At 47.3% G+C, this 23644-nt stretch overlaps 1 protein-coding gene across 5 annotated transcripts; it reads left to right on the forward strand.

The window, feature by feature from the left end:
- The first annotated feature begins 1924 nt into the window (after nt 1-1924).
- LOC109884521 (aryl hydrocarbon receptor nuclear translocator) lies at nt 1925-18245 on the forward strand. Of its 5 annotated transcripts, none has more exons than XM_031787373.1 (19): nt 1925-2196; nt 3108-3201; nt 3386-3433; nt 3534-3599; nt 4489-4702; nt 7144-7357; nt 9158-9260; nt 9343-9408; nt 11038-11123; nt 13032-13108; nt 13196-13330; nt 13573-13799; nt 14364-14486; nt 15520-15601; nt 15840-16036; nt 16131-16305; nt 16796-16970; nt 17083-17219; nt 17337-18245. In XM_031787373.1, exons 1-19 carry the CDS (start codon nt 2160-2162, stop codon nt 17418-17420), a joined length of 2340 nt encoding a protein of 779 aa, XP_031643233.1. In that variant the 5' UTR covers nt 1925-2159; the 3' UTR covers nt 17421-18245. The 5 variants fall into 5 exon arrangements, with proteins under 5 accessions (XP_031643233.1, XP_031643234.1, XP_031643236.1 ...); XM_031787374.1 differs by having other exon boundaries at nt 16799-16970; XM_031787376.1 differs by having other exon boundaries at nt 3555-3599.
- Nucleotides 18246-23644: the final 5399 nt, after the last annotated feature.

Genomic DNA, 23644 nt, shown 5'->3' on the forward strand with positions numbered 1-23644 from the left:
TTTATAAGCAGCTTATAAGCAGTCCTTCAAACAAAGTGTTAAATCGTTTTGGGGGTATATTGAGATTCTGCTGATTCTGAATGATGCTCTCCTTCCTCTGCTGATGTCATGTTTATGTGCCAGTGGTAACGCTCTGTCTGTAGACACTCTCCGTTGACATTGGAGAGGAAAATACTTCTTATCAAACAGTTTTATCATGTTTTCGCTCAGTATGTGCGTGACTATTTCAGTATATAGTGTCATTGACATCTTACCAAGGTCACACAGGCAGAACTTTATTTTCAGTATATTTCAATAGTTTTTTCAAAAACAAAAATTGCCATTGTAAATGTAAAGGCAAAAAACAACAACAGTCCAACCATCCCAAATAGAATGTCAATAATTCAGATTTTTTTTAAAGCAATATTTGAACTGTTTTCCAGTCTAGACCAGTTAAGACCAGTATGGACCAGTTGTGGTTTCATTGCAGTGTGGTATGACGCATGTCATCGACTAGAGGTGCATTCAACTCCGCTAACGATTATAAAGCTCCCAACTCTGAGCGCCCACCAACAATCTAACTCACCAAGAATGTTCGACAACAGTAGCAAACTGTTCTATTCTATTGAAAACACTTGATTGTGTACTCTTTCTTCAACAATGACCTCGTAAGGACGAAAGTTTTCTGCAAATGTTTGCAGAGTTGAATGCCAGTCTGGTTTGGTCCAGTCCAATCTGTTTCTGGGCACAATGATCCAGTAGAATCCTGACCCACACTGATGATATCATGCATCATGCATATTCATCGGGGGCCTGGATTGGTTGGTCAGAACAGGACATTTCTTCTCAGGAGACTGGAAAGGGCCATTGTAATTTAGGCTTTATTTAGGGCAGATTTTTTAGGCCATACTGCCCCGGATTAGATTATCCCGTGTGTGTGGTATGTGTTTTTCTGTCTAGAGTGATTTGAGGTATGATTCCTTTGAGAAACAGGTTTACAGTCATGTTTCATGTTTGACATCATTGTTTCAGAAAAGTTAGGATTTTTCTTGAGTTTGGATTTTAGCAACTCAATTGCTCAGTAAGCAAAAATATGATACATGGAACAATGGAAGTGTTGTATTTTTATCATTATATATTTTCAATTGTTGTTGTATGTTAAGTGCCTTATCTGTAATGTATGGGATAGCCTACCCTCTCACCTTTCTACCTTCTTCAGCTCCTCTCATCCTCATTCATCCTTTCTCCCTCTTTCTTTTGCTTCTTATTGTTCCCCACTCCTTCTACTCATCCATCTCCTCCCTCATTCTGAGATCCTCCCCTCACAGCCTTTCACATCCCCATTCCAACCCTCGTTCATTTGTACTAACCTTGACCAATCTTCCTCTCTTCCCCCGTCGCTTTGGAAAAACAACAGTCACGTAATTACAGTGTTATTTTTTTGTGTGTATTATGATGCTTAAGTATTATCATTAATAATAAAAACAACGATCATGAATCACTACGCCAAACCTGTCTACTCCAATGTTTGTTTTACACACTCAAATTATGAAGTTCTCCTCACTGATGGATAATGGGAGAGTATCTACAGTATAGGTTTCCTATGTCTTGGTTTAGGTACTGAGGCCTATAACCTTCTATAAACACAGGGATTGTATATTGTGCACTTATTTTAGTGTACACACATGCAATACGTTTCTGAAATAGGAGTAGTAGGTTTATTACATTATAATACAAAATTACATTATAATGTGAGTATAACATATCACTCAAATAATCTTAAAGGTTAAGATCTTGCTTTGAAATAAAATATTATACAGATGGTTCTGGCCTGTGATTCTGCGTAAGTGGTCAAACATTGGGGTTGCTCTCTTATTGGATGTCACTTGTATCCCGCTAATGATAGAAGAAAACTGTTACATAGCTAGAGCCTATACAGTTATTGCTATTAACCGTGAACGCCATCTTGGATCTAGAAGGTTTCTAAACGGGGAAGACAGGAAAAGGGACAGGAAAATATATACTTTCGTTCTTATTTTGTAATTTCCCCCACTGGCTGATGATGAAGAAACACGAGTCATGACGTCGCCTCTTTATTTGCTTATATAGTTCAATTCGGTAAATCTGAGAGGATTGTGGACTGAGGAAATTTCCGCAGTTTACTGTAACTTGGTTTGTTTATGTTATTCAACCCGGACATGGACTCTTCTAACCCAGGTACAGTAAAGTTTTAAACTTGTGGGAATAAGTTCAAATGTTACAGGTGATAATGCAGATGGAAAATTGGCGATCCGTGGCCCTTTGACCGAATCTGTCACTTTCTCCAGATTGGGTCTGATGACAGCATTAGGGAGCTAGGTAGCTCAGCTGGGGCTAAGCTAAACTGGCCAGCGAAAGCAAGCTAACTGAATATTTGACTTTGACTTGAATAATTTAACTAGCTAGCTATTGACGTTTCTGTCTTTCTTGCAAAATCGTAGTTAGCAAGTTAGCTACCAACCTTGGCAAATAGCTTGTCTTACATTTAGCTGGCATGACCTGATGTTAATGTTGCCAACTCGCCATGTTAGCTTAGCTAGTTATCATTTTTAGCTAGCTTGCTAGGTGACAGACTTGCGTAGGTTATGCTCAGATAAGTTAGCCATTAACTAGCTAGCTAGTTTGTGTCGATGTTTCATCAAAACAAGTGTTATTTTGAACGAACGATTAGCTTTTTGGCCAGCTAACAGTTAGCTTGTTCTGCTTGACTTAGCATAGCTAGCGAGTTAGTTGTAGCGACAGTATTTGTTAGCTAGCTAGCTTTGTGGCTAGGTAAGTTAACGCATAGCCAGTTTCATTACCAGAGAGGCAATAGCTAGCTCGCTATAATCACAACTGCAGTGGTCACACGCTCTGGCTTGGAGAGCTACATGGTTCAATCCAGCATTCACACACCTTCATTTTATTCTTCTAATCAATTCTTACGATTGGTTGATTAATGTTAGTTGACTCAGGTGTGTCACTACATGGCTGTCTGGAAAAACATATGGCTAAAGAAAATAAACAAACAGTTGTGTTATTGAGGTGGATACACTTGGAGCAACGTGTAACGTTACCTTCCGTAATTTATCTCTGTGTGTGTGTGGCAGACATACCAGATGACTCTCTGGGTTTGGGAGCCGGTGGGGCCCAGGCAAGCAGCAGTGCTGTTGTGCCAAAAGGGTCCAATAAGAGACGAGCTGCGTGAGTATAGTATACAATTCCAATGAATCAGTCAATCACTATGTCACATAACTTTAACAGACGGTCTATAGCTATGACAGCACAGGGTAGAAGTTGTCCATAGGTGCAGAATCACACTGATAACTTGTTGATCCATTCTTTGGTGTTAACTTTACAAACATGGATTCTGTCTACTTCCTCACAGGCCAGACTTCGATGATGATGATGATGATGATGGAAGCAAGCTCTTCAGGTAGGACTGACACCTGTCTCTCGCTCTTTCTTGCTCTCTCTCATCTCTCTCCCTCTCTCTATCTGATCTGACTGTATTGTGTTGGTTGTTTTGATGACAGATCTTCTCTGTCTTTGACCAGGTGTGATGATGATGGAGGAGGAGGAGACAAAGAGCGATTTGCCAGGTAGAATAAGGAGGTTGTTTGTGCGTGTTTGTGCGTGTGTATAATACAGATATTCTGCATGCACACATCCCGAGACACCAGATTCCCTATCACACCACTGTGATTATTGTCACTACTACTAACCCCTGAGCTCAGGGACACCTGTTCACTCCTATCAATCCCTTTCTTCTGAGCACAACCCCTTTCTCTCCCTCCTTCCCTGTCTGCTTCTCTCTCTCAGGATCTCTGAAGTCTTTTTCTTTCAGCACTTCCTCTCCTCTATCACTCCGTCTCGCTTTGAAAGACCAGGTTCTCTCTATCTCGATCTCTACATTTATCTATCGTATTGATGGATCATTCACTCCTTGTTATATTTATCAATCCATGCTTGTTCCACCTATCTCATCCTAATCTGAAAATATCATTTGGTTACGCCAACACTAAACTCTACTCCATGTTGTCCACCTACCTGCCCACCTCTTCCCATTTATATCCCTCCCTCTTTCTCTCCACCCCCATCCTTCCTCTACCTCTTCCTCTCTGCCCTTCCTATTTCTCCCCATCTCTACCCCATCCCTGTCCCTCCTCCGACTCCATGTCTGTTGCTCCTCCCCCTGCTCTCCCCATCTCTACCCCATCCCTGTCCCTCATCCGACTCCATGTCTGTTGCTCCTCCCCCTGCTCTCCCCATCTCTACCCCATCCCTGTCCCTCCTCCGACTCCATGTCTGTTGCTCCTCCCCCTGCTCTCCCCATCTCTACCCCATCCCTGTCCCTCCTCCGACTCCATGTCTGTTGCTCCTCCTCCGACTCCATGTCTGTTGCTCCTCCCCCTGCTCTCCCCATCTCTACCCCATCTCTGTCCTTCCTACTCTCCTCTCTTCCTCTCCTCCCTCATTCCCTCGCTCCAGGGAGAACCACAGTGAGATTGAGCGGCGGCGGAGGAACAAGATGACTGCTTACATCACAGAGCTGTCGGACATGGTTCCCACCTGCAGCGCGTTGGCACGGAAACCAGATAAGCTGACCATCCTGCGCATGGCCGTGTCCCACATGAAGTCTCTGAGAGGGAGCGGCAACACTGCAGCAGACGGGACATACAAACCATCCTTCCTCACCGACCAGGTTAGAGAAAGAGAGGCAGGAAGGAGAGGGAGGAGAGGGGGGCTGAGAGATGAAAAGGGGAAAATGTTATCATGTGTGTTTGTTGCACAATAATAACTGAGTGTATCTTCCATGTCATCTCTCCCTCCATTGTTCTCTCTCTCCTCTACCTCTCCTTTACCTCTCCTTTCCTCTCACTCCCCTACCTCTCCTTTCTTCTCTCTCTCCCCTACCTCTCCTTTCTTCTCTCTCTCCCCTACCTCTCCTTTCCTCTCTCTCCTCTACTTCTCCTTTCTTCTCTCTCTCCCCTACCTCTCCATTCCTCTCTCTCCCCTACCTCTCCTTTCTTCTCTCTCTCCCCTACCTCTCCTTTCTTCTCTCTCTCCCCTACCTCTCCTTTCTTCTCTCTCTCCCCTACCTCTCCTTTCCTCTCTCTCCTCTACTTCTCCTTTCTTCTCTCTCTCCTCTACCTCTCCTTTCCTCTCTCTCTCCTCTACCTCTCCTTTCTTCTCTCTCTCCCCTACCTCTCCTTTCCTCTCTCTCCTCTACTTCTCCTTTCTTCTCTCTCTCCTCTACCTCTCCTTTCTTCTCTCTCTCCCTACCTCTCCTTTTCTCTCTCTCCCCTACCTCTCCTTTCCTCTCTCTCCTCTACCTCTCCTTTCTTCTCTCTCTCCTCTACCTCTCCTTCCCTCTCTCTCTCCTCTACCGCTCCTTTCTTCTCTCTCTCCTCTACCTCTCCTTTCTTCTCTCTCTCCTCTACCTCTCCTTTCTTCTCTCTCTCCTCTACCTCTCCTTTCCTCTCTCTCCTCTACCTCTCCTTTCCTCTCTCTCCTCTACCTCTCTTCTCTCTCCTCTACTTCCTTTCTTCTCTCTCCTCTACCTCTCCTTTCTTCTCTCTCCTCTACCTCTCCTTTCCTTCTCTCTCCTCTACCTCTCCTTTCCTCTCTCTCCTCTACCTCTCCTTTCCTCTCTCTCCTCTACCTCTCCTTTCCTCTCTCTCCTCTACCTCTCCTTTCTTCTCTCTCTCCTCTACCTCTCCTTTCTTCTCTCTCTCCTCTACTCTCCTTTCTTCTCTCTCTCCCTACTCTCTCCTTATCCTCTCTCTCTTCCTTTCCTCTCTCTCTCTCCCCTACCTCTCCCTCCTCTACCTCTCCTTTCTTCTCTCTCTCCTCCTCTACCTCTCCCTCCTCTACCTCTCCTTTCTTCTCTCTCTCCTCTACCTCTCCTTTCTCTCTCTCCCCTACCTCTCCTTTCCTCTCTCTCCTCTACCCTCCTTCCTCTCTCTCCCCTACCTCTCCTTCCTCTCTCTCCCTACCTCTCCTTTCCTCTCTCTCCCCTACCTCTCCTTTCCTCTCTCTCCCCTACCTCTCCTTTCCTCTCTCTCCCCTACCTCTCCTTTCCTCTCTCTCCCCTACCTCTCCTTTCCTCTCTCTCCCCTACCTCTCCTTTCCTCTCTCTCCCCTACCTCCCTTTCCCTCTCTCTCCCCTACCTCTCCTTTCTCCTCTCTCCCCTACCTCTCCTTTCTCCTCTCTCTCCCCTACCTCTCCTTTCTCCTCTCTCTCCCCTACCTCTCCTTTCTCCTCTCTCTCCCTACCTCTCCTTTCTCCTCTCTCTCCCCTACCTCTCCTTTCTCCTCTCTCTCCCCTACCTCTCCTTTCTCCTCTCTCTCCCCTACCTCTCCTTTCCTCTCTCTCCCTACCTCTCCTTTCCTCTCTCTCCCTACCTCTCCTTTCTCCTCTCTCTCCCCTACCTCTCCTTTCTCCTCTCTCTCCCCTACCTCTCCTTTCTTCTCTCTCTCCTCTACCTCTCCTTTCTTCTCTCTCTCCTCTACTTTCCTCTCTCTCCCCTACCTCTACTTTCCTCTCTCTTTCCTTTCCTCTCTCTCCCTCCCCTACCTCTCCCTCCTCTACCTCTCCTTTCTTCTCTCTCTCCTCTACCTCTCCTTCTCTCTCTCCCCTACCTCTCCTCTCTCTCCCCTACCTCTCCTCTCTCTCCCCTACCTCTCCTTTCCTCTCTCTCCCCTACCTCTCCTTTCCTCTCTCTCCCCTACCTCTCCTTTCCTCTCTCTCCCCTACCTCTCCTTTCCTCTCTCTCCCCTACCTCTCCTTTCCTCTCTCTCCCCTACCTCTCCTTTCTCCTCTCTCTCCCCTACCTCTCCTTTCTCCTCTCTCCCCTACCTCTCCTTTCTCCTCTCTCCCCTACCTCTCCTTTCTCCTCTCTCTCCCCTACCTCTCCTTTCTCCTCTCTCTCCCCTACCTCTCCTTTCTCCTCTCTCTCCCCTACCTCTCCTTTCTCCTCTCTCTCCTCTACTTACCTCTCCTTTCTTCTCTCTCTCCTCTACTTTCCTCTCTCTCCCCTACCTCTCCTTTCCTCTCTCTCCCCTACCTCTCTTCTCTCTCTCCTTTCCTCTCTCTCCCCTACCTCTCCTTTCTTCTCTCTCTCCCCATCCCTCTCTTTGTAGGAGCTGAAGCACCTGATCCTGGAAGCTGCTGATGGCTTCCTGTTTGTGGTGTCGTGTGAGAGTGGGCGGGTCGTCTACGTGTCAGACTCCCTGACCCCTGTTCTTAACCAATCACAGTCCGACTGGCTAGGCTCCTCACTCTACGACCAGCTCCACCCGGACGACGGAGACAAACTACGAGAGCAGCTCTCTACTGCAGAGAATAACAATACAGGTACACACAGGTGGTACAGATGAACTACAGGAAGAGCTCTGCTACAACTAAACTCTCCGTGAAGCGAAAAAGGTATGGACTGTAGGTGCGAGTAAGGATGACAACAGGCAGAATGTGGTACCGTTTACAAGGACTTTATTCCTTTACACGGTAATATGGGGAAAAGGGGCTGGACGGAACCAAAGCAAAGAAAGTAAATCTCAAAGCCCCCCCCCTCTCCTATCTTACCTGCCTACCCACTACTTACCTAATTTAGCACCACCTGGTGCCCTAACCAAAATACAAGGGGTGGTCCGCCCAGGTCTTACCTAGTGTGCCTAGACAGCGAATATGCTACGGGTATATGTATGCCCGCGGGCCTCTTGCCTAAACACTCCCAAGGTGCCTTCCCCTTCTCCCCTGGGAACAAATGAAACAGAATATAAAACAATTTCACAAACAAACTAAGAAACAAAGAGCTTATTTGACATCCTATCTGAGCAAAAAAACTCACTGAACATAACACTTTCCAGCAATGTACTCCCAGCAAAATCAACCTCTATTACAATCAATCTCAACAATCCCTACCTCCAGCAAAATCTCTAACAAATCTCTAACAAATCTCTAACAAATCTCTCTAGCAAAATCTCTCTCCAAAAAGATCTAACAAAATGTCTGCAAAAAGATCTCTCTCCAAAAAGATCTAACAAAATGTCTGCAAAAAGATCTCTCTCCAAAAAGATCTCTCTCCTGAACAGAACACTGGCTTTTATATAGCTTCAGAAGGAATGGTAATTGTAGACAGCTGCGTCTTGACGAGGGGGCGGGGTCAGCTCTCCAATTAGCCCTGGAGTCGACCAATCAGCTGCTTGAGGGATTTCAGGAAGCCATTTCCTGAAATAAACACATGTAAATACACAAACTACAACACATAATCTGGGGAACGTAACACAGATGAACTACAGGAGCAGCTCTACTGCAGAGAGTTATAATACAGGTGGTACAGATGAACTACAGGAGCAGCTCTGTACTGCAGAGAGTTATAATACAGGTGGTACAGATGAACTACAGGAGCAGCTCTGTACTGCAGAGAGTTATAATACAGGTGGTACAGATGAACTACAGGAGCAGCTCTGTACTGCAGAGAGTTATAATACAGGTGGTACAGATGAACTACAGGAGCAGCTCTGTACTGCAGAGAGTTATAATACAGGTGGTACAGATGAACTACAGGAGCAGCTCTGTACTGCAGAGAGTTATAATACAGGTGGTACAGATGAACTACAGGAGCAGCTCTGTACTGCAGAGAGTTATAATACAGGTGGTACAGATGAACTACAGGAGCAGCTCTGTACTGCAGAGAGTTATAATACAGGTGGTACAGATGAACTACAGGAGCAGCTCTGTACTGCAGAGAGTTATAATACAGGTGGTACAGATGAACTACAGGAGCAGCTCTGTACTGCAGAGAATTATAATACAGGTGGTACAGATGAACTACAGGAGCAGCTCTGTACTGCAGAGAGTTATAATACAGGTGGTACAGATGAACTACAGGAGCAGCTCTGTACTGCAGAGAATTATAATACAGGTGGTACAGATGAACTACAGGAGCAGCTCTGTACTGCAGAGAGTTATAATACAGGTGATACAGATGAACTACAGGAGCAGCTCTGTACTGCAGAGAATTATAATACAGGTGGTACAGATGAACTACAGGAGCAGCTCTGTACTGCAGAGAGTTATAATACAGGTGGTACAGGTAGGAGACACACACAACACTAATGACTGTGGGTAACGACCCTTCTCTCTCTTTCTCAGGGAGGATGTTAGACCTGAAGACAGGAACAGTTAAGAAGGAGGGACAGCAGTCCTCCGTCAGGATGTGTATGGGAGCCAGACGATCCTTCATATGTAGGATGAGGTGTGTGTGATGAGCTTGCATGTGTATATGACTGTATGCACCTGTGTTGGGCGTCTGTATTCTGAAATGTCTGTGTTTGTAGATGTGGTTCGTGTCCAGTGGAGCCCATGTCTATGAACAGATTGAATTTCCTGCGGAGCAGGAACAGGTGAGATCATTCTTGTATATTTTACTGTAAAAAGTCAATTCGGAAAGTATTCCGACCCCTTGACTTTTTCCACATTTTGTTATGTTACGTTGTTATGTTTTAAAATGTATTAAATATACATTTTTCCTCATCAATCTACACACAATACCATTATGACAAATCGAAAACAGGTTTTTATTTTTGCACATTTATTAAAAATAAAAAAACAGACACCTTATTTCCATCAGTATTCAGACCCTTCGCTATGAGACTCCAAATTGAGCTCAGGTTCATCCTGTTTCCATTGATCATCCTTGAGATGTTTCTACAACTTGATTGGAGTCCACCTGTGGTAAATTCAGTTGATTGGACATGATTTGGAAAGGCACACACCTGTCTAAAAAAGGTTCCACAGTTGACAGTGCATGTCAGAGCAAAATTCAAGCCACATTGTTGAAGGAATTGTCTATTGAGCTCAGAGACAGGATTGTGTCGAGGTACTAGAGACAGATCTGTGGAAAGTTTTTCTGCAGCATTGAAGTTCCACAAGGGCACAGTGGCCTCCATCATTCTTAAATGGAAGAAGTTTGGAACCACCAAAACTCTTCCTATTGCTGGCTGCCAAGACAAACTGAGCAATCGGGGGAGAAGGGCCTTTGCCAGGGAGGTGCCCAAGAACCCGACGGTCACTCTGATAGAGCTCCAGAGTTCATCTGTGGAGATGGGAGAATCTTCCAGAAGGACAACCAACTCTGCAGCACTCCACCAATCAGTTATTTATGGTAGAGTGGCCAGACTGAATCCACCCCTCAGTATAAGGCTCATGACAGCCTGCTTGGAGTTTGCCAAAAGGCATTTAAATGACTCTCAGACCATGAGAAACAAGATTGTCTGGTCTGATGAAACCAAGATTGAACACTTTGGCCTGAATGCCAAGCGTCACGTCGGGAGGAAACCTGGCGCCATCCCTACGGTGAAGCATGGTGGTGGCAGCATACTGTGGGGATGTTTTTCAACGGCAGAGACTACGAGACTAGTCAGGATCAAGGCAAAGATGAACGGCGCAAAGTACAGAGAGATCCTTGATGAAAACCTGCTCCTGAGAGCTCAGACTGCGGCGAAGGTTCACCTTCCAACAGCAAGATGACCCTAAGCACACAGCCAAGACAACGCAGGAGTGGCTTTCTGGACAAGTTTCTGCATGTCCTTGAGTGACCCAGCCAGAGCCCGGACTTGAACCCGATCGAACATCTTTGGAGAAACACGAGAGGAGCTGGTCAGCGACGCTCCCCATCCAACCTGACAGGGTTTGAGAGGATCTTCAGAGAAGAATGGGAGAAACTCCCCAAATACAGGTGTGCCAAGCTTGTAGTGTCATACCCAAGAAGACTCTGGGCTCTAAGGTGCTTTAACAACTGAGTAAAGGGTCTGAATACTTTTGTAAATGTCATATTTCAGTTTTTAAAAAATGTATTTACAAACATTTCTGAAAACCTGTTTTTGTTTTGTCATTGTGGGCTATTGTGTGTAGATTGATGAGGAAAAAGGCTTTAACTTAACAAAATGTGGAAAAAGTCAAGATGTCTGAATACTTTCCTGAATGCAATGTATAGTGAACTATGCCTTGACTGGTAGTGTTCTCCCCTGTAGGAATGGTCTGGGCCCACCCAAGGATGGAGAGCCTCAGTATGTGGTGGTCCACTGCACTGGATACATCAAGTCCTGGCCCCCCACAGGTAACTAACTAACTAACCAATGGCATAGCTCTTACATCAAATCAAATGTTATTGGTCACATACACATGGTTAGCAGATGTTAATGCGAGTGTAGCGAAATGCTTGTGCTTCTAGTTCCGACAGTGCAGCAATATCTAACAAGTAATCTAACAATTCCCCAACAACTACCTAATAAACACAAATCTAAAAGGGGTGAATGAGAATATGTACATATAAATATATGGATGAGTGATGGCCGAGCGGCATAGGCAAGGTGCTATAGATGGTATAAAATACAGTATATACATATGATATGAGTAATGTAAGATATGTAAACATTATTGAAGTGACATTATTTAAAGTGGCATTGTTTAAAGTGAGTAGTGATCAATTTATTAAATTGTCCAGTGATTGGGTCTCAATGTAGGCAGCAACCTCTCTGAGTTAGTGATTGCTGTTTAGCAGTCTGATGGCCTTGAGACAGAAGCTGTTTTTCAGTCTCTCGGTCCCAGCTTTGATGCACCTGTACTGACCTCGCCTTCTGGATGGTAGCGGTGTGAACATGCAGTGGCTCGGGTGGTTGTTGTTCTTGATGATCTTTTTGGCCTTCCTGTGACATCGGGTGCTGTAGGTGTCCTGGAGGGCAGGTAGTTTGCCCCCGGTGGTGCGTTGTGCAGTCCGGCGCCGCCAGAGTCGCCCTCCTATTCGGGGCCCGCTGCAAGGGTCCCCAGTCCCCAGTACTGTCATGTCCTGACCTTAGAGATCCTTTTTATGCCTCTATATTGGTTTGGTCAGGGTGTGAGTTGGGGTGGGCATTCTATGTTGTTTTTCTATGTTTTCTTTTCTATGCGTTTGGCCTGGTATGGTTCCCAATCAGAGGCAGCTGTCTATCGTTGTCTCTGATTGAGAACCATACTTTGGTAGCCTTTTCCCACCTGGTGTTTGTGGGTAGTTGTTTCCTGTTTTCACCTTTCAGGACTGTTTCGATTTTCATTTCTTACATTCACTTTGTTATTTTTGTATTTTCGTGTTCTGGTATAATAAATAATCATAGACACTTACCACGCTGCGTTTTGGTCCCATCCTTCCTACTCGTGATCCGATGAAGATGAAGATCGTTTACATTCCTACCTTCACCACCTGGGGAAGGCCCGTCAGAATGTCCAGGACCCAGTTTCACAGGGCGGGTTTGAGACCCAGGGCCTCAAGCTTAACTGTCAGCTTGGAGGGTACTATGGTGTTGAATGCTGAGCTGTAGTCAATGAACAGCATTCTTACATAGGTATTCCTCTTGTCCAGATGGGATAGGGCAGTGTGCAGTGTGATGGCGATTGCGTCGTCTGTGGACCTGATGGGGCGGTATGCAAACTGAAGTGGGTCTAGGGTGGCAGGTAAGGTGGAGGTGATATGATTCTTGACTAGTCTCTCAAAGCACCTCATGATGACAGAAGTGAGGGCTACGGGGCGATACTCATTTAGTTCAGTTATCTTTGCCTTCTTGGGTACAGGAACAATGGTGGCCATCTTAAAGCATGTGTGAACAGCAGACTGAGATAGGGAGCGATTGAATATGTCCGTAAACACACCAGCCTGTCTGCATGCTCTGAGGACGCGGCTGGGGATGCCATCTGGGCCAGCAGCCTTCCAAGAGTTAACACATTTAAGTGTTTTACTCACGTCGGCCGCGACGGTGGCACTGTATTATCTTCATAGCGGGCAAAGAAGATGTTTAGTTTGTCTGGAAGCAAGATGTCGGTGTCTGTGACGAGGCTTGTTGTCTTTTTGTAGTCCGTGATTTCCTGTAGACCCTGCCACATACGTCTGGTGTCTGAGCCGTTGAAGTGTGACTCCACTTTCTACCGGCATATATCCAATGTATACACTACTGCTGCATACTGAGTCGTGTGTGTTTGCCTGCTCACATTTCAGGGGTGAATCTAACAGATGAGGAAGCAGACAATATTCAGGGGAGTCGCTACTGTCTAGTCGCCATCGGTAGACTTCAGGTAAGATGGGACAACTTAATGTCCAATGTTTGGATGGGCTCATGGAACCACCATCTTGCAGACGCTTGTTCCCCCCTTGTTGTCTAGGTGACCTCTTGCCCGAGCGACACAGACATGAACAGCATCAGCGTTCCGGTGGAGTTCATCTCTCGTCACAACTGCCAGGGCCTCTTTACCTTCGTAGACCACCGCTGCATGGCCACAGTGGGCTACCAGCCTCAGGTAGGCCTCACTCACAGCCTGGGGCTAGAGTAGGACAAACGCCCAGCATCGCATTTCATAGTGTATCAGGATACAGTATGTGTTTAAACTGTGTATCAGGATACAGTATGTGTTTAAACTGTGTATCAGGATACAGTATGTGTTTAACCTCTGTGACAGCTGTAAGCTTGATCTAACTTTTTCTGTGTTGTGTGTGTGTGTGTGTGTGTGTGTGTGTGTGTGTGTGTGTGTGTGTTCCCCAGGAACTGCTGGGTAAGAACATCTTGGAGCTGGCCCACCCTGAGGACCAGGAACTGCTGAGAGACAGCTTCCAGCAGGTGGTCAAGCTGAAGGGTCAGGTGCTGTCCGTCATGTTCCGCTTCCTGTCCAAGACCAGAGACTGGCTCTGGATCAGGACCAGCTCCTTCACCTTCCAGAACCCCTTCTCTGAGGAGATAGAGTACATCATCTGTACCAACGCCAACGTCAAGTAGGTGCTGTATACACACACAGACACGCATCATCTGCACCAAGGCCAAGTAGGTACACACATCATCTGCACCAAGGCCAAGTAGGTACACACATCATCTGCACCAAGGCCAAGTAGGTACACACATCATCTGCACCAAGGCCAAGTAGGTACACACATCATCTGCACCAAGGCCAAGTAGGTACACACATCATCTGCCCCAAGGCCAAGTAGGTACACACATCATCTGCACCAACGCCAAGTAGGTACACACACACACGTACACACACACATACACACACATCTGCACCAACTCAAACTTCAAGTACCAACACACACACACGTATTATCTGCACCAACGCAAGTCACCTGAGTGTGAGACGCCTACAACACATAGACACCACAACTCTATTCCACCTCAACATCTGAACATCTCCACTCTGTCTAACCAATCTGTTGAGCCACCTTAGGAAATGTGATGTCATCTCTTCCAGGATGTGTGTTTGTCAGTATGTTCACCTCCCCTCCATATCTTTCTCTCCCTTCCTTTCCTCCTCACCCCTTGTTTTTGTTGTGGGCCAGTAGAACCTCGACTCAGGACACCCTCACCCCCCTCTCGTCCTCAGGGGTGTCTTTGCCCCCCTCGCTGGGGGAGAGCAGTCCTAACTTCCCCCCTGTATCCCACAGCCCAGGGCAGGTGGCTGCCAGGTGAGACCCCCTCAACCCCCCCCCTCTGGCATGGGTTAGCTGGGGCTGCTGCTGCTGCTGCTTCACTGGAGACTACAACTCTATTTCTCTCTTGTTCCCTTTATTCTCTTGTTCTCTCTGGTCTGGGTCAGAGTTCACCCCTTGGTAAGGGCTGTGGATTGCTACTTGACTTGACCGGGCCTTTCTGTTTTTGGGTGATTCTCCCTCTCCCTCCTCAACAGTAGGATATCCATCATGACCACAGTGTTGGTAATGAACCCCCTCTCCTCTTTTCTTCTTGGTTACCATAGTGACTGGTGGTGGGGCAAGTGCTGTTGGTCGGCAGATGTTTTGGTTTCCCAAGCAGCGGTGGAGGGCCTTGACGAAAAATTATATTTTCTGTTGTCACTGCTAACACTCTTTTTTTTCTCTCTCTACCACCCCCTCTTTTCTCCCTCTACCACCCCCTCTTTTCTCCCTCTACCACTCTACCACTCCCTCTTTTCTCCCTCTACCACTCTCTACCACTCCCTCTTTTCTCCCTCTACCACTCTCTACCACTCCCTCTTTTCTCCCTCTACCACCCCCTCTTTTCTCCCTCTACCACTCTCTACCACCCCCTCTTTTCTCCCTCTACCACTCTCTACCACCCCCTCTTTTCTCTCTCTACCACTCTTTACCACTCCCTCTTTTCTCCCTCTACCACCCCCTCTTTTCTCTCTCTGCCACTCTCTACCACCCCCTCTTTTCTCCCTCTACCACTCTCTACCACTCCCTCTTTTCTCCCTCTACCACTCTCTACCACCCCTCTTTTCTCCCTCTACCACTCTCTACCACCCCCTCTTTTCTCCCTCTACCACTCTCTACCACCCCCTCTTTTCTCCCTCTACCACTCTCTACCACTCCCCCTCTTTTCTCCCTTTTCTCCCTCTCCCTCTACCACTCCCCCTCTTTTCTCCCTCTACCACTCTCTACCACTCCCCCTCTTTCTCCCTCTACCACCCCCTATTTTTCTCCTTGTCTTTTGTCTCTCTCCCTTTCCCCCTCTTTCCAGACAGTTGCAGCAGCAGCAAGCAGAGTTGGGGGGAGGAGGGAGAGATGTTCTGTACGAGGCAGGACAGGTTACGCTTCCACAGGTAAGACTAGCACTGACTAAAACACAGACCTAACTGGGGCCTTAACCCCACAACAAGCCCCCCATCCAGTGGTGCTGCACTGCAGCTTGATCCTGTGCTTATCTCACTGTATGTGTGATGTCTTGGGGACGAGATCGTTCTATTGTTCGCTGTAACATGGACAATAAAGTTGTATTGTTGTTCCTACCTCCAAGCCTTTAGTGAGTATTGACCGCTTGTTGACCGTTGTCCATGTCAGATGCCTGTCCAGGCTGTGACCGCAGCTGGAACTGACCACAGTAAGACCAGGGACAAGGCAGAGATGCACCCCTCCATGTACCCCAACCCAGACCAGGCCAAGTTCCTGCCCTCCACCTCTGCCCCCGGAGTACCCATCTACCCTCAGGACAACAACAACTACACCACTGCCAACCGCTCCAACGACACATACAGCAGGTATGACCACTAGCCTTTGTTGTACTGTTTTCAACTGATCTAAGGGCCATGTATACTGAATAAGAGATTTCCTGTTGTTATGAACTAATTCCAGGTCAGTAGGGATGGCCCCTCAGATGGTGCAGCCATCCCACTCCGCAGGCCAGGTGCTGGCTCAGATGTCCCGTCAGAACGGGGCACCCCCCTCCAACAGCAGCCCCCTACAGGGAGGGGCAGCGGTGAGCTGGCCGGGGACAGCAGCAGGGGCTAGACCCCCCTTCAACAACCAGGTGAGACAGCTGGCAGCTGCAGGTAGAAGCTGTCCAAACAGCCTGAAGTTTAGATCCTCTGTTGTTGCCCAAAGTGCTACAGATGTAGAATCTTAATTTAAGACTTTTCTACAGCAGGAAAATAATCCTGCAGCAACAGGAAATATGAATTATTTTGTGGATTATAATTTTATTGTGGAAATTACAAATTTCAGATGCTTTTTTAAAACCTCAAATACAATACAAGTTTAAAATTGGCTGCATTGCAGGACAGTTTTCCTTGAACAGGGTCAAATAGAAATCCTACATCTGTAGCTGGCGTGATGGGGATGAGTGCTCTGAGGTTCTTGCATCTCTGTATCTTAGTGTTATAAAGGACCTTGTATTTTATTCCTGTGTAATCTGTGTTTTGAGTATCACACCCAGACAGTTTCAACAGTAAATGTATAACAGAAACCTTGTATGTTTATAAGTGTGAATAATAACATGGTGTTGTTCACCACCCGCCCAGCAGGTGGTGCCCCAGGCAGGGAAGGCCCTGTCTCCCCAGTTTGCCATGGGGAGTTTTGTTGGAGGCTCTTCCTCCTCATTTGGGGCGATGCCCAACACTGCCGCTCCGACCCCCACCATGGGGGCTAACTACCCAAATATCAACCCCCGCGCCAGCCTCAATACCAACGGATATGGTACGTGACCCTGAGAGAGAGTGTGTGTGTGTGTGTGTGTCAACTACAGTGTATTTATGTGTTTGTGTATGTTGGTGTAGTTAGATACTGAATCGCCCATTGTCTCTGATAGATGGCTTGGGGTCGCGGCAGCAGTTCCCCTCCAGGGCAGCGGAGGCAGTGTGGCCCCAGTGGCAGGGCCAGCAGCAAGCTCAGAACAGGGCAGAGCAGCACCCCCACACACAGAACAACCAGCCTGACATCTTCCCTGTAAGTCTCTCTCCCTCTACCTATATCAATCTGCCTTTCTCTTCCCCATGTCTCCATCTGTACCTTTTGTTATGTGTTGTCATGTTGCTTTGAAGTTAAATCTTTCTCTCTCTCTAGGATGTTCTCGCCATGCTGGACCAGCCGGCCAACTTCAACAACGATGACTTTGAGATTCCCATCTACCCCTCTTTCAACGAGTGACCCCACATACACTCTTCCACTTACCTCCTCTGTCTCTCAAATGTCTCCTTCTCTCTCATTTGGTGCACTTTTGCTCTCTTTCTTCGCCTTTCGTGATCCAAAGAGAGCATGTCTAATTATCGCTCAGATGATTGCACTGCCAGGGTGGAGAAAGCGAGTTAATCAGGGAAAAGAGAGAGTGAAATCAAGTATAGGTATTCAAATGCAGGTTTAATAAACACGTGGAAGGAGAGAGAGAAGAGATTCAGGGTTCAGCGATAGTTGGGCACTGCCCAAGCTCCACAGCCAGTGGATTTGTTGTAGAGATGTAACACACAATCCCACCTGAGCATGCACAAGGCCCTGAGGCAGACCCTGCTTCACCAGTAACACACAAACATGGCCTTTCACTAACCGAGTCAGCTGTGTGTTTAGATCTATGCTGCTCCACTGGTCTGTACATCATATGGATAGATCAGTCCAATCATTCACTTGAAGTCTCAGGCAATTCAGGTGATCTACAGCTTTGGGGGAATATGTGGGAATATATATATATATATATATATATGGGAATATTCTGATCTGAAGCCTGTGAATATCCTCTATCTGCTCCCCTCGCTGTTTTAGCTTAGCGACCCGTAGCATGTTCAAAAATACACTGTCCTCACGCAGGCAGATTTATACGAACACTGTACAAACACTTTTATATTTGTACATTGACGATGTCACCTATGAATGTGGTTATGGTGGTTTCAGGTGGAAAAGAGGGATAGAGATGTCTATGACTAGTGAGAGGGAGAGAGATGTCTATGACTAGTGAGAGGGGAGAGAGATGTCTATGACTAGTGAGAGGGAGAGAGATGTCTATGACTAGTGAGAGGGAGAGAGATGTCTATGACTAGTGAGAGGGAGAGAGATGTCTATGACTAGTGAGAGGGAGAGAGATGTCTATGACTAGTGAGAGGGAGAGAGATGTCTATGACTAGTGAGAGGGAGAGAGATGTCTATGACTAGTGAGAGGGAGAGAGATGTCTATGACTAGTGAGAGGGAGAGAGATGTCTATGACTAGTGAGGGGGAGAGAGAGGGAGAGAGATGTCTATGACTAGTGAGGGGGAGAGAGAGGGAGAGAGATGTCTATGACTAGTGAGAGGGAGAGAGATGTCTATGACTAGTGAGAGGGAGAGAGGGAGAGAGATGTCTATGACTAGTGAGAGGGAGAGAGATGTCTATGACTAGTGAGAGGGAGAGAGAGGGAGAGAGATGTCTATGACTAGTGAGGGGGAGAGAGAGGGAGAGAGATGTCTATGACTAGTGAGAGGGAGAGAGATGTCTATGACTAGTGAGAGGGAGAGAGAGGGAGAGAGATGTCTATGACTAGTGAGAGGGAGAGAGATGTCTATGACTAGTGAGAGGGAGAGAGATGTCTATGACTAGTGAGAGGGAGAGAGATGTCTATGACTAGTGAGAGGGAGAGAGATGTCTATGACTAGTGAGAGGGAGAGAGATGTCTATGACTAGTGAGAGGGAGAGAGATGTCTATGACTAGTGAGAGGGAGAGAGATGTCTATGACTAGTGAGAGGGAGAGAGATGTCTATGACTAGTGAGGGGGAGAGAGAGTGGAGAGAGATGTCTATGACTAGTGAGAGGGAGAGTGTCTATGACTATGGAGAGGAAGAGGGAGAGAGATGTCTATGACTAGTGAGAGGGAGAGAGATGTCTATGACTAGTGAGAGGGAGAGAGAGGGAGAGAGATGTCTATGACTAGTGAGGGGGAGAGAGAGGGAGAGAGATGTCTATGACTAGTGAGAGGGAGAGAGATGTCTATGACTAGTGAAGGGAGAGAGAGGGAGAGAGATGTCTATGACTAGTGAGAGGGAGAGAGATGTCTATGACTATGAGAGGGAGAGAGATGTCTATGACTAGTGAGAGGAGAGAGATGTCTATGACTAGTGAGAGGGAGAGAGATGTCTATGACTAGGAGAGGGAGAGAGATGTCTATGACTAGTGAGAGGGAGAGAGATGTCTATGACTAGTGAGAGGGAGAGAGATGTCTATGACTAGTGAGAGGGAGAGAGATGTCTATGACTAGTGAGGGGGATAGAGATGTCTTCTGACTAGTGAGGGGGAGAGAGATGTCTATGACTAGTGAGGGGGAGAGATGTCTATGACTAGTGAGGGGGAGAGATGTCTATGACTAGTGAGGGGGAGAGATGTCTATGACTAGTGAGAGGGATAGAGATGTCTATGACTAGTGAGGGATAGAGATGTCTATGACTAGTGAGGGGGAGAGAGATGTCTCTGACTAGTGAGGGGGAGAGAGATGTCTATGACTAGTGAGGGGAGAGATGTCTATGACTAGTGAGGGATAGAGATGTCTATGACTAGTGAGGGGAGAGAGATGTCTCTGACTAGTGAGGGGGAGAGAGATGTCTATGACTAGTGAGGGGGAGAGATGTCTATGACTAGTGAGGGGGAGAGATGTCTATGACTAGTGAGGGGGAGAGATGTCTATGACTAGTGAGGGGGAGAGAGATGTCTCTGACTAGTGAGGGGGAGAGAGATGTCTATGACTAGTGAGAGGGAGAGAGATGTCTATGACTAGTGAGGGGGAGAGAGATGTCTATGACTAGTGAGGGGAGAGAGATTGTCTATGACTAGTGAGGGGGAGAGAGGTCTATGACTAGTGAGGGGGAGAGAGATGTCTATGACTAGTGAGAGGGAGAGAGATGTCTCTGACTAGTGAGAGGGGGAGAGATGTCTCTGACTAGTGAGGAGGGAGAGAGATGTCTATGACTAGTGAGGGGGAGAGAGATGTCTCTGACTAGTGAGGGGAGAGAGATGTCTATGACTAGTGAGAGGGAGAGAGATGTCTATGACTAGTGAGAGGGAGAGAGATGTCTATGACTAGTGAGGGGGAGAGAGATGTCTATGACTAGTGAGAGGGAGAGATGTCTATGACTAGTGAGGGGGAGAGAGATGTCTCTGACTAGTGAGGGGGAGGAGAGATGTCTATGACTAGTGAGAGGGAAGAGAGATGTCTATGACTAGTGAGGGGGAGAGAGATGTCTATGACTAGTGAGGGGGAGAGAGATGTCTATGACTAGTGAGGGGGAGAGAGATGTCTACTGACTAGTGAGGGGGAGAGAGATGTCTATGACTAGTGAGAGGGAGAAGAGATGTCCTCTGACTAGTGAGAGGGGGAGAGATGTCTATGACTAGTGAGAGGGGGAGAGATGTCTATGACTAGTGAGAGGGAGAGAGATGTCTCTGACTAGTGAGAGGGAGAGAGATGTCTATGAATAGTGGAGGGGGAGAGAGATGTCTAATGACTAGTGAGGGGGAGAGAGTGTCTATGACTAGTGAGGGGAGAGAGAGTGTCTCTGACTAGTGAGAGGGAGAGAGATGTCTCTGACTAGTGAGAGGGAGAGAGATGTCTCTGACTAGTGAGAGGGAGAGAGATGTCTATGACTAGTGAGAGGGATAGAGATGTCTATGACTAGTGAGAGGGGGAGAGATGTCTATGACTAGTGAGAGGGGGAGAGATGTCTATGACTAGTGAGAGGGATAGAAGATGTCTATGACTAGTGAGAGGGGAGAGATGTCTATGACTAGTGAGAGGGGGAGAGATGTCTCTGACTAGTGAGAGGGGGAGAGATGTCTATGACTAGTGAGAGGGATAGAGATGTCTATGACTAGTGAGAGGGATAGAGATGTCTATGACTAGTGAGAGGGGGAGAGATGTCTCTGACTAGTGAGAGGGGGAGAGATGTCTCTGACTAGTGAGAGGGGGAGAGATGTCTCTGACTAGTGAGGGGGAGAGAGATGTCTATGACTAGTGAGAGGGAGAGAGATGTCTCTGACTAGTGAGAGGGAGAGAGATGTCTCTGACTAGTGAGAGGGGAGAGATGTCTATGACTAGTGAGAGGGAGAGAGATGTCTCTGACTAGTGAGAGGGAGAGAGATGTCTATGACTAGTGAGAGGGAGAGAGATGTCTCTGACTAGTGAGAGGGAGAGAGATGTCTCTGACTAGTGAGAGGGGGAGAGATGTCTATGACTAGTGAGAGGGAGAGAGATGTCTCTGACTAGTGAGAGGGGGAGAGATGTCTATGACTAGTGAGAGGGGGAGAGATGTCTATGACTAGTGAGGGGGATAGAGATGTCTCTGACTAGTGAGAGGGGAGAAGATGTCTATGACTAGTGAGGGGGTAGAGATGTCTATGACTAGTGAGGGGGAGAGAGATGTCTCTGACTAGTGAGGGGAGAGAGATGTCTCTGACTAGTGAGAGGGGGAGAGATGTCTATGACTAGTGAGGGGGAGAGAGATGTCTATGACTAGTGAGAGGGAGAGAGATGTCTCTGACTAGTGAGAGGGGGAGAGATGTCTATGACTAGTGAGGGGGATAGAGATGTCTATGACTAGTGAGAGGGAGAGAGATGTCTCTGACTAGTGAAGGGGAGAGAGATGTCTCTGACTAGTGAGAGGGAAGAGATGTCTATGACTAGTGAGAGGGGGAGAGATGTCTATGACTAGTGAGAGGGAGAGAGATGTCTCTGACTAGTGAGAGGGAGAGAGATGTCTCTGACTAGTGAGAGGGGGAGAGATGTCTATGACTAGAGAGGGAGAGAGATGTCTATGACTAGTGAGGGGGAGAGAGATGTCTCTGACTAGTGAGGGGGAGAGAGATGTCTCTGACTAGTGAGGGGGAGAGATGTCTCTGACTAGTGAGAGGGAGAGAGATGTCTATGACTAGTGAGGGGGAGAAGATGTCTCTGACTAGTGAGGGGAGAGAGATGTCTATGACTAGTGAGGGGGAGAGAGATGTCTCNGAGAGAGATGTCTCTGACTAGTGAGAGGGGGAGAGATGTCTCTGACTAGTGAGAGGAGAGAGATGTCTATGACTAGTGAGGGGATAGAGAGGTCTATGACTAGTGAGGGGGGAGAGAGATGTCTATGACTAGAGAGGGAGAGAGATGTCTATGACTAGTGAGGGGGAGAGAGATGTCTCTGACTAGTGAGGGGGAAGAGAGATGTCTCTGATAGTGAGGGGGAGAGAGATGTCTCTGACTAGTGAGGGGGAGAGAGATGTCTCTTGACTAGTGAGGGGGAGGGAGAGAGATGTCTCTGACTAGTGAGAGGGAGAGAGATGTTCTGACTAGTGAGAGGGAGAGAGATGTCTGACTAGTGAGAGGGAGAGAGATGTCTCTGACTAGTGAGAGGGAGAGAGATGTCTTCGACTAGTGAGAGGGAGAGAGATGTCTCTGACTAGTGAGAGGGAGAGAGATGTCTCTGACTAGTGAGAGGGAGAGAGATGTCTCTGACTAGTGAGAGGGAGAGAGATGTCTATGACTAGTGAGAGGGAGAGAGATGTCTATGACTAGTGAGAGGGAGGAGATTGTCTCTGACTAGTAGTGAGGGGGAGAGAGATGTCTCTGACTAGTGAGAGGGAGAGAGATGTCTCTGACTAGTGAGAGGGAGAGAGAGATAGAGAGAGATGTCTTGAATAGTGAGAGGGAGAGAGATGTCTATGACTAGGAGAGGGAGAGAGAGATGTCTATGACTAGTGAGAGGGAGAGAGGTCTATGACTAGTGAGAGGGGGAGAGATGTCTCTGACTAGTGAGAGGGGGAGAGATGTCTCTGACTAGTGAGAGGGAGAGAGATGTCTCTGACTAGTGAGAGGGAGAGAGATGTCTCTGACTAGTGAGGGGGGAGAGATGTCTATGACTAGTGAGAGGGAGAGAGATGTCTCTGACTAGTGAGAGGGAGAGAGATGTCTATGACTAGTGAGAGGGAGAGAGATGTCTCTGACTAGTGAGAGGGAGAGAGATGTCTCTGACTAGTGAGAGGGGGAGAGATGTCTATGACTAGTGAGAGGGAGAGAGATGTCTCTGACTAGTGAGAGGGGGAGAGATGTCTATGACTAGTGAGAGGGGGAGAGATGTCTATGACTAGTGAGGGGGATAGAGATGTCTCTGACTAGTGAGAGGGGGAGAGATGTCTATGACTAGTGAGGGGGATAGAGATGTCTATGACTAGTGAGAGGGAGAGAGATGTCTATGACTAGTGAGAGGGAGAGAGATGTCTCTGACTAGTGAGAGGGGGAGAGATGTCTATGACTAGTGAGGGGGATAGAGATGTCTATGACTAGTGAGAGGGAGAGAGATGTCTCTGACTAGTGAGAGGGGGAGAGATGTCTATGACTAGTGAGGGGGATAGAGATGTCTATGACTAGTGAGAGGGAG

Source organism: Oncorhynchus kisutch, linkage group LG13 (genome assembly GCF_002021735.2).
Source record: "Oncorhynchus kisutch isolate 150728-3 linkage group LG13, Okis_V2, whole genome shotgun sequence".
NCBI lineage: Eukaryota > Metazoa > Chordata > Actinopteri > Salmoniformes > Salmonidae > Oncorhynchus > Oncorhynchus kisutch.

Excerpts from the sequence above, each read along its gene's own strand:
- LOC109884521 (XM_031787373.1), top strand. The coding sequence starts at position 2,160 with ATGTTATTCAACCCGGACATGGACTCTTCTAACCCAG. Across the intron at positions 4,703-7,143 it reads CATCCTTCCTCACCGACCAG|GAGCTGAAGCACCTGATCCT; the intron begins GTTAGAGAAAGA and ends CTCTCTTTGTAG. Across the intron at positions 9,261-9,342 it reads TCCTTCATATGTAGGATGAG|ATGTGGTTCGTGTCCAGTGG; the intron begins GTGTGTGTGATG and ends CTGTGTTTGTAG.